Genomic DNA, 10856 nt, shown 5'->3' with positions numbered 1-10856 from the left:
ATCCAGCAGCAGACATGGAGAGCTGCGGGCGATTTGTTTTCCATGGGTGACTGTTTCTGCCAGTGCAGCATATTGTCACAGCAGGACATATTGTCTGTGTCCAGCACTCTGTCCTAGCACTGTGAAAGTCAGGCTTTCAGTGAAACTAACAGATCTCAATGTGGACATACACAGGCACACACACACACACACACACACACACACACACACACACACACAGGCATACAAATTGCCGTTGCATTCCCTGGCATCGTTAACCACCAGGCAGATTGTTCATAGAGCTTGTTGTCAGTTTGTTTCTCTCTAAATTTGGGGGGATTAGTATGTATCTGGGCCACTGTGAGACAATATAAACACACATTCACAGACACTGAGATACAAGTGTGATCTTTAGACCAGTGAAAGAGCCACTGTGGAAGGCTTTTGAGTGGAAATCCCTGCGTTTACATTTTTTGTAGTTTCCAGGAGAGAAGGAGGGACCTTCAGAGTGTGATGAAATGATTAGATAGAACTAGCGTTAGAAAAGAGAGAGTGAGTGCAAGTGTGTGTGTGTGTGTGTGTGTGTGTGTGTGTGTGTGTGTAGTCACATCAGAGGTGGCTATGGCGATTAAAAACAAATACTTGATGTCAGCATAAAAACTGGTGATGCTTGTCTTTGTTAGACATTGTTACTTCCCTCAATAAACACTCTTTCTCTTACCAAGGAAACAATTTTACAACTTAACAATTTTCAGAATTTCCAGAGGGGGACCATATACTAGACTGGGTCCTGTATGCTGGTTTACTTTTTTTGATGGTGTTCTACAGGGTGTGTGTTTCATTTCAAATAAAGGGCTGGAACACTTTACTCTGTTACAGGTTGACGTCTCTCTGACTCATTTTGGAATTATTATTTGCTGGTTTCTGGTCACTATGACTTTTCTCTCTTAGACCTTGAGCTCTGTTATGGGTGCAGCAATTTAGCTTTCTTTATTCTGGAAAAGTTTGAGCTCATATATATATATATATATATATTTCTTTTTTGTATAAAGATCTGAACATATTTGTACTCATTAAATACTAGTTCTGAGTGTGGCTTCTTATCCTTTTTTCTTTGATTTATCAGAAATGTCTTATATAAACAGTGTGTTATGGAACACCGTAACAATAGCTACTGGATGACCTAAATTTCCCTCGGGATTAATAAAGTATCCATCTATCTATCTATCTACTCCAAAACAAAACATTTTAGGGTATTTTGTCTTTATATGTATAACACTTTCACTCCACATGGTGAGGCTTGTGTGTGTGTGTATGAGAGAGAGATACCACACACACTCATCTATAAATACTCTGAATAGCTCCATCTGTGGCCTATCAGATCAGACAGGAGCCCTTTTGTGAAGGAGCGGCTGTAGGCCCTGTCAGGGACTGTGCTGTGCTGTCCTGAGGACATGCATCTGTACACATATCCTGCCCAGCTCTTTCTTCTATCTCTCCTCCTCCTCTCTTTCTCTCACTCTTTCTCTCTATCTCTCCCGCTCTTCTCTCTCTCTCTTTCACTCCTTCTCTCTATCTCTCCCCCTCCTCTATCTCTCTCACTCTTTCTCTCTATTTCTCCCCCTTCTATGTCTTTCACTCCTTCTCTCTATCTCTCTCCCAGCTCTTTCTTTCTGTCTCTCTCTGTGTCGGTCTGTCTCTCTCCCCCGGGGAGGATGGGACACCACTGCTGCAGGGAGGCCTCCGCTCAGATCTCCCAGTGCAGCTGAGGCCACGGCATGGCTGATTTACAACATTGGCACACTTATGTTATTGCGTTCTCTCTGTCTCTCTCATAGTTTGGCCTGGCTACAATATCACACACTCTCTCTAAAACACGACACACATACCGTACACGTTCAGACTTTCTCTCTCCCTCAGTGTGGCTGTGCTATAATCTCTATCTTTTTCTCAAACACCCTTACTCTCTCGAGGATGAAAAAAAAAAGCTGATGAATGGCTTCATTGCAGTGTAGAATAGTGGACAATTGCGGAATCATTGCATTTGGGCCACAGATGCACTCTGAGATTCATTTGAATGTAGAGTGCGTTATAAATTAAATGAATTGATTTATTTAATTTGTGTGTAGTTGGATATGATACATACTGTACATGGAGAGTTTGAATGTCATTGATGTGTATTTCTGCTCCTCGTGGCTTAAATGTGTGTACTGTTTTGGCGTGTGATAAGAGTGGAATAGATAAAACATGCAGAAGTAGATATGTTGCCATATACAATTCGGTTAGTTTTCGTGTGAATGAATGTCCTAACTATCATGTCAATTTTTCACAGTCTGCAGAAGTGCCTGCTTTTAAAGCACGTTCTGGGAGTATTTTTCTATGTATTTACGTTTGCGGAGTCCAATGGTGATTTCGTGTTGAAATGTTACAATGCCACCTTTCTTCAATTAAGGGAATGAAAACGTTGCATTCCCATACCGGGAGTCGAACCCGGGCCGCCTGGGTGAAAACCAGGAATCCTAACCGCTAGACCATATGGGACTACATGATCTATATATGTTTTGAGCAAATTATAAATAGTGCTCTTAAATAGTGATGACATATTTTTTTACTTCAATGATTCTAATGTTGAGGCAATCTGAGGAGCAGAAATAAAAGCATAGCAGTTAGGAGTGGCATCATTTCGACAATGACATAAGTCATCTCCTTCACTGGGGGCAGACGTACTGCAGTATGAGCTGGTCTGAAGCCAGTTTGCTGCGCTCTTGTACAATGGTTCAAATAGGGCAAAGGGGCGGTGGATATTGATCCAAGATCAGCTGTTGACCGGCGCGCAAGAACCAATTAGCAACACTCTTTTGGTCACATGGGTGCACGTTTTCCGGTTTCATTCAACATGGCACTGGAGTAGCCTTTGAGAGTAGCTCTGTTGGGCTTGTGGTCTTTAAATTCGTTTTGATAGATAACATACTTTATTAAAATACATAATATAATTTATTTCAACAACTTATAATAAGTTTAATCTTAACTAACAGACAAAATGAATATTCGAAATGCAAGGGTAAGTCGCCGCAGCATACTTCTAAACAATGCTCGCTACAGCTACAGTTTTACTAAAGCACAAGGTAGCATTCAGGCTAATGCTAGCACGCTTCCAAAAAAAAAATGTTGTCAGTGAACGTCTGGTTGAAATTTCCTTTTAAATTGTTTATTAATAATATAGACGATCGTGAAAAGACTGCAAGCCTTTAGACCTATCAGTACTGCATAGTTGACTCGGATGGTTAGCTAACTGCTCCAGTATTGGGGAAACATAGAAGGGCTAGCCGGTGATAGTTAGCTAACCGGCTAGTTACCTACCTTATTTTAGCTGTGACACCACAATGTAATTTGACCTGAGACGACACACTTCTTATTTGGGTATATCAAACTTGTTGTAAATTGCTAAAATACTTTAGTCAGTTTAGTGTTTTGATTAAGCTCTGCGAGAAAGGGTGAAATCTCCAAACAGCATGACAGGTGATGGGGGTTGCCCTCACCTGTGCTCAGCCAGGCGGCATTTGTACTTTTTACTTTTACTTGCACATGGACTGCTTTTCTCAAATGTGTTTTGATTTATAACCCCATTTCAGCCAGAGGACCTCATGAACATGCAGCATTGCAACCTGCTATGTCTTCCAGAGAACTACCAGATGAAATACTACTTCTATCATGGGTTGTCCTGGCCTCAGGTTAGATTTGTAATAGGGTATATTGCATTGTGTACGCTTAATGAAATCACAATGTTTTCGAATTACATTACGAAGAGATAAAACAACGTTGTGTATCTCTTTACAGCTCTCCTACATAGCAGAAGATGAAAATGGGAAAATAGTTGGATATGTCCTAGCAAAAATGTAAGTTTCTGGCTCTCTCTGTCTTATTACTGATAGGGCACACTGTTTATTGGTCAGTAGTTGGTGACACAACCTTACAATCTCTTCACACAGGGAGGAAGATCCCGATGATGTACCACATGGGCACATCACATCTCTAGTGAGTCTTCTTCACCTCCCACTGTGCCATCAGTCTCCCTGTACTATTCAGTGCAACATTTTACATTGACAATTACATTGATTTGGTACATGCTGTCATCCAAAGCAGTGTTTGAGTGAGTTATTATGCAAGCCTGAAAGCCAGACACTTAACTGAATATGTCCTGTAAGCACTGCAAATGGTGCGGTTTGCTCTCTAGCTTGCTTTTTACATGTGTAAATATTCATATTAATAAACATATTCACATACTTACTTTCAACTCGCAATGCACAAAATAGTGTTGTTTTGGTTTTACTCTTTAAGACTACATTGCCGGTCTGTTAATCTTACTCGTGTCCTCTTCACTCAACAGGCTGTCAAGCGTTCCCACAGGCGCTTGGGTCTGGCTCAAAAACTCATGGACCAGGCCAGCCGAGCCATGATTGAGAACTTCAATGCCAAATATGTCTCTCTGCACGTGAGAAAGAGGTAATCCACCTTATTTTTTCCCATGGCATGCTAAAATTATATTTAAGGTCGTGGTAGGATATTCAAGCTCTATAGATGTTGTCACTTTGGGCCACTTGTTTTTTTTTTTTTTAAACACAAATATTTTTTCCTCAACAGCAACCGTGCTGCATTGCACCTGTACTCCAACACCCTCAAATTCCAGTAAGTGTCTTTTAGGGAAGTTGAAAGATTATATATTTTGTAAAAAAAAAAAAAAAAAATGCTACTTTTAACACTCCTACTTTGCTTTCAGGATAAGTGAAGTGGAGCCGAAGTACTATGCTGATGGGGAAGATGCCTATGCCATGAAGAGAAATCTCACTCAGTTGGCTGATGAGGTTTGTGTCCTGCCAAAACCAGGGGTTAGCATTTATTATGTTTATGCTCGAAAGAGTGTTTCCCATCGTTTGATTTTAGTTACAAGTGTGCCCTCCCTGTGTAGGGTTTTGATTATGGTCATCAGGTATTTGGCGTTGACGGCTTGCTACATTTTTGGTGCCAGTTATGAGGACCATGAAACAGAAATTGTACCATTTTTCTACGTCCTGGGCAGAATGTGCTAGTAGAGCAGTATTCGTAGGGATAGGCGCGCTCTACTTCAAAACAAATATATAAATGCGTTTTCGGGTGCGAGTAAAAGAATGTAAACTATTAGTAGAATGAAAACCGCACTCTCAAGCTTTTCTCTTTTAACAATAAGACCAGTTTATTTTAGTACAGACGTGTTTCGGCCTTACGCCATCGTCAGTGTACTGTCTGTACTAAAATAAACTGGTCTTCTTGTTAAAAGAGAAAAGCTTGAGAGTGCGGTTTTCATTCTACTACTAGTAGAGCAGTAGCCATTAAGTCCAGGTCTGTATAGTGACTCTATGGACTACATCAGTCATCCTTGGGTATGATGGATCTACTCCATGTCTCAAGGTTCCTCCCCCCACAATCTTGGTCTTGAATGCGCTCCATTATTCAAGCCAAACTAGTTTTTGTATTTTAAAAGGAAACTTTTTCAACCTGAGCCCTATTATTAGATATCTGTGTCCAAGCTTTTACTAAGGACAATTAACGATTGAAATTGGTCCAGTATTGAGTTGGAACAGGCAACCGCAAAGTATTGTAATATAAATAGTCACAAAGCAAAATAACCATAACTTAAACTTTGAACACTTTCTGTGTTGTGATCTTTTTAAGATCACAATAAACTGGTCAGTTATAGTTTAAGTGTTTTTCCTTAAATTTGGATTTTGTTGAGTTACAGAAGCCTGGTGTACGTCTGTGGGGCTCAGAGGTGCCCCCCTCCCAAGACACCCCCCTCGTGGCCCTGACGGAGAAGCTCAGCGTGCAGGACGGAGAGAAGGAGGCAGAGGGCGACAGCGGAGGAGAGAGCAAAGAGATGAGCGAGGTTAGCGAGGCCACGGAAAGCACAGACGTCAAAGACTCCTCCTCCTCGGACTCGTAACGGGCTGTGCTGTGACCCATCTGTGCGCTGGTTAAGGTTTAGGTCATCGGTTTCAGCTTCATCTGGTTGAGCCCACACACACAAACACACGCTCATCAGGATGTCCTCAGTTTTGATCGCTCGTGCAACCATCACTCACTGCTGGCAAAGGTCATTCAGAATACACATCTTATAAGCTTTCTTATATGGAATGCTAATGTTTTCAACAAGCGCCAGTTTTGTCAATAAATCGGGAATTTGTTGTGAATCATTTCTTGGTCTGATTTCTTACCAGTGAGGTCAAGTTTCTAACCGATTATTGGTTTGTTTTAGTTTTAATGTAAATATATAGTCAGGAATAAAACCGCTGACTTTGTTTATCAATAACCATATTAATGAATTACTACTTTTGTAGAAGTTACACTCTCAGGACACAATAATGCAGTTCAACAGATGGTTTCATGATTTTCTGCAGGCACAGGAAAATATAACTCAAGGCAAAATGTGTTGCATACAATGCGTATGTATTTAGGAATATGTCCTGACTTATGTTGCTTCAGAATTTATTTTTAAAAGATGCTTTTAAAAAGACTCGGAGACACTAAACATTGAAACAGAACCTGACATTTTAGGAGAGAACAGATGAAGTGACGTATGGGCCACACGCACAGCACCCCGTCGACCCGTAGATGGACAGAGTCATCTACGCATTTCATTGGTGGATGAGTTTAATCCCCACCCAATCTAAGCGACTATTGGGCAGTGTCGCGCTAGGTATGAGATTTAGTTTCCGTGTTTTGATAAATGTGTACATCGACATTTTACATTAGTAGACTAATTCAAACAGACGTTGTTTCTGTCTACCAGACTAACGGCTATGCAGACTTCACCCGCAAGTATAGGTAAAGAAGAAGCATTGTCGCTCGGTGGCCACAGGCACGCTTGCCATGTCATGCTTCACGCTGAAACCAAAGCAAAACTCTTTGGAAGAACTCCAATTAAGCACATTGTCCTGGTAAGACACACTGATATCAGTACCAGGTTTACAGACTTACCTTTTAGTTACTTGCTGTAAGTTTGCATTAATAGGTAACGAATCATTTTAACAGATGCAGATGCGTTTCGATGGGTTGTTGGGTTTTCCCGGTGGGTAAGTTCTCTCTGTGTGTAATAGATTTTAATGAATAAAAAAATTGCCATTGTGATGAAATAAGTGTTTGAATGGCCAGAAATTATTCAGTGCCCATGTTAACACTGTCACCCAGTCAAGTCATGTCGCAGAAAGCAACCTGTCTCTGATCAGCCGTGAATCCGCATCTACTGGGTTTCAGCTGGGGGCAATAGACCACAACAACAGTTTTACGTTTTTACCGAATGTCAAGATTGAGAATAATAAAAGTTTAAAAAAATATAGAAATTAAAAAAACAGGTAGGCCTAGCCTAATTGGCCCTATCACTCTGTGAGACAGAGTGTTGCCTATTGATCCAAACGAACTTCTCAAAGCTGAAAGGGTATTCCAAGTAGGCTACGTGGTTTGTGACAAACCAAGGTAACTCAGAGTGGTAAACCTCGTTTACTTTCTTTACCCAAGTTTGCCACGAACTTGGAATACCCCCTGGTGTAGTTTCCTTGTGTGTTATAGCTGTGACACCTTTGCCTTGTAACCTGTGTCTACAAGATCCCTGAGCCTCGCCCCATGTTTGCATCAGTCTGAAACATGTGCCCCTGTGTGACATTAATTATTCATAGAGCCCAAGGAGAGCATGACTTAGCCTTTTGGATCAGTTGCATTTTGCAAGTCATTTTTCATATTTGAATCAAAGTCTATTTGATATGCTGGATCAATTCCAATCTGAAAAACATGTCAAAGAGGTTTAAAGCACAGGCACGGGGTAGGCAAACCTGAACATTGAGCATCCCTTCCTCCTTAGTTAACATGGGAGTGTATGGAGAGCTTCCTTCAGTAGCCTATGCTTGAAAATGCCAACATATCCTTAAGATTATGTTCTATAGTTTTTATTATCATGGATACCGGCAAAGATCACATTGACCGAAATTACTATATTGTTTCTTATAACACAACACATAATACAATTTACTTGTACATTTCCCTATTTTTTGAAGCTGTGTCACATATGCTGTCAAATAAGGTAAATGCCTGACTATTATAGTCGCAGGCTCACGCTCCTCCAGTCGAAAATGAGCCCCAGCAGATCCGTAACACGGGGTCGGATCAGTCACTGAGTAAACATGGATGTGAGCTCCTGCCTTATATTTAATATATATTTAATATTTAAATATGGCGCTTCGATTAGGCTACTGCTTCAAATCAGGCACTGTTTTATCAGGTTAGTGGAGCCGTCTACAGAGTCTCTAGAAGCTGGCCTTTGCCGAGAGCTTGAGGAGGAGCTGGGGATGGCTGTCCCTATAACTCCTCAAGATCATGTGGCGTCCTGTCCTGCTCCGTCTTGTCCCAGTCTCATCACTCACTTTTATGTGAAGAAGATGGAAGAGTCTGAGATCAGGGAAATGGAGAGGGCTGCTGTAACTGTGGCAACGGATCATGGATTAGAGGTATGGAACAGGGTTTTTATTCGTTTTTTTAGTATTTTTTTCAGTTCTTGTCCAGTTCTGTTATGAAACAACCGTGTATTTGATGAATATATGTATCTATCTGATACAACTAAAATAAAGTGTAAGACTTAATCTAATTCTAATCTCTTGCTTCATCTCTGTATTTCCACCTCCTGTGTGTGTGTGTGCTATTTGATGATTGGTTCGTTTCACTCTTTTGTTTGAATGCCATTCAAGGTCATGGGTATGGTCCGAGTCCCTCTCTACTTCCTGAAGAACGGCGGAGGCCTTCCTTCTTTCCTGTCGCACTCCTTCATCAGTAACTCTCGCTCCCAGCTGCTGTCTGCCCTGCGGCAGTTTGGCCTGCTGTCCCAGGGGGAGCTGGATGAAGCTGTCAGACAGGCTGACCAGCTGAGGCAGCATCCTAATCCCCAGTGATCGGGGGGGGGGGGGGGGGGGGGGGGGGGGTCCACACCGTCTGCCCTCTGCCCCTGTGAGATCACAGAAGGACAACTGAGGCTAGCCGTCCCTTCTCTCCCCTTATTCTCCCAGGAGAGACACCTGGCATCTCACTGCGCCTCAAGGACCCCCATGGCCCCCGCCACCCCTGCCTCTCTTTCTGTGTCTCTCTTCCAGGGGGGCTGTCGTCATTTGGATGTCAGTCACACGCATGTCGCGTGTGGGCATGAAACATGTTCTGTACATGTTCTGTAGCCATGTGTCATGACATGGACGCTCTTACAGACATGACTCTGTGACATCAGCAGAGGACATCAACATGGTCTGGACAGGAGAGCATGCACCAGCCAGCTGGCTTAAGGAGTTTTCTTTTCAAAATTATGAGATGCTTTTTGCTTGAGCATTTACTTATTTTTTTTTTAAGCAGATGATGCATTGAGTTCCAAAATTGTGTTCTTTGTTACAATAATAAAGTGCTGCTATTCATAGCAAATTATGGTGTGTTCCCAACGTGCCGTATTGTCTCTGTGTTCTTATTATTTCAATCATTATAGCTCTGTACCTTGATGCTAGAGGGCATGGTTGTTTGTCGGTACATAGATGCACTTTTATAACTGTCCACAGGGTTGTGCTGTTGGACACATTTAATCCTATAAGGATAGCTATTGAAACAGGCCTCCAAATCAATCGAAAGCATTAAAATGAACTGCCTGAATGACAAATAGATACAAAGGGTGCTTACCACTTTATGATTTGGCTTGCTTTGTAGGTAGTGCCACCACAGAACATTCATAGCCTGCATCATTTCACTTTAGTTTCTATTTAAAAATGCAGAAGACAAATGACTTGCAGGGATTTCTCCTGTACAGAGGGGTAGTTCAAAATCTGTATGTGAACAGATATGGGGTATGATACTGATACACTTGTAATGTTAGCCTCCTACCCTTGAAGCGTTAGCATCTTTCATGGTTGCTTCCTGTTTTCAGGCTTATGTCTGACAAGTGGCTTTGAAACACAGCCAGAATTGCTTGATGTGGCTCTGCAGATACAGTCGATCGTTTCAAGACATCGCCATGGTAATTACATATTTATCATCAAGTCCATTCTTTTATTTTTTAGAGTTAGTTGCAAACATTGGTTAAGTAATATACAGACTGGGGGCAATGGATAATTGGTTGTAATAGTCTATTTTTGTGTAATAACAGCATTTCTGTTTAGAGTGCCATCTGGTCTACTTCTGCTACCGTTGTTCTCAACATCAGTATGAATAACATTTTATTTCACAGGCGTGGATGTTTAGGTGTGTGTGGACGGTTAGGGTATCCACAGTTGTGATTGTGTAAGAGGGCTTGCGATGCTCTGTGTCTGCGGTATGGGTTTGTGTGTACGTGAGCGTGTGTGTGTGGTGTTGATGAGTGTGTCTGTGTGGAGCATTGCGAGTGTGTGTGTGAGCTTGTGAGTGTTTGTGTCTGTCTGTGTGGGATTGTGTGTGTGTGTGTGTGTGTGTGTGTGTGCGTGTGTGTGGCTTTGTGACTGTGTGTGTGAGGGCTTGTGAGTGTTTGTGTCTGTCTGTGTGGTATTGTGTGTGTGTGTGTGTGTGTGGCTTTGTGACTGTGTGTATGTGAGGGCTTGTGAGTGTGAGCTTCTTGTGTGTTGGAAGCCACAGGGATGAAGTAGGTCAGAACTGTAAGGACTGACTGACCAAGTGGAAACTGAACTGTCCCTAGGGGAGATGGAGAGAGAGAGAGAGAGGGATGGAGAGAGAGAGAGGGAAAGAGAGAGAGAGAGAGAGGGATGGAGAGAGAGCGTGAAAGAGGGGCAGGCCAGTGAGAAGGGGCAGGTGCAGACTAATGGCAGGATTCACTGTTTGAAAGAAACGTTTTATTT

At 42.0% G+C, this 10856-nt stretch overlaps 2 protein-coding genes across 3 annotated transcripts; both read left to right on the top strand.

Moving 5' to 3' along the window:
* The first annotated feature begins 2874 nt into the window (after positions 1–2874).
* naa10 (N-alpha-acetyltransferase 10, NatA catalytic subuni) lies at positions 2875–6203 on the top strand. 2 transcript variants are annotated; one of them, XM_080831837.1, is made up of 8 exons: positions 2875–3040; positions 3612–3710; positions 3817–3875; positions 3969–4014; positions 4367–4482; positions 4621–4665; positions 4757–4841; positions 5756–6203. In XM_080831837.1, exons 1-8 carry the CDS (start codon positions 3020–3022, stop codon positions 5954–5956), a joined length of 672 nt encoding a protein of 223 aa, XP_080687963.1. In that variant the 5' UTR covers positions 2875–3019; the 3' UTR covers positions 5957–6203. The 2 variants fall into 2 exon arrangements, with proteins under 2 accessions (XP_080687963.1, XP_080687962.1); XM_080831836.1 differs by having other exon boundaries at positions 4757–4865.
* Positions 6204–6812: 609 nt separating this feature from the next.
* On the top strand, positions 6813–8948 carry LOC308382986 (U8 snoRNA-decapping enzyme; the record flags this gene model as incomplete). The annotated part of the gene is made up of 4 exons (XM_080860544.1): positions 6813–6950; positions 7045–7085; positions 8285–8510; positions 8748–8948. The coding sequence occupies 4 exons, from the start codon at positions 6813–6815 to the stop codon at positions 8946–8948; spliced, it is 606 nt and encodes a 201-aa protein (XP_080716670.1).
* Between the last annotated feature and the right edge of the window lie 1908 nt (positions 8949–10856).

This window comes from Sprattus sprattus, assembly GCF_963457725.1.
Source record: "Sprattus sprattus genome assembly, chromosome: 2".
NCBI classification, from domain to species: Eukaryota; Metazoa; Chordata; class Actinopteri; order Clupeiformes; family Clupeidae; genus Sprattus; species Sprattus sprattus.
The sequence above is the reverse complement of the archived record's forward strand: the minus strand, read 5'-3'. Positions and strand labels throughout refer to the sequence as shown.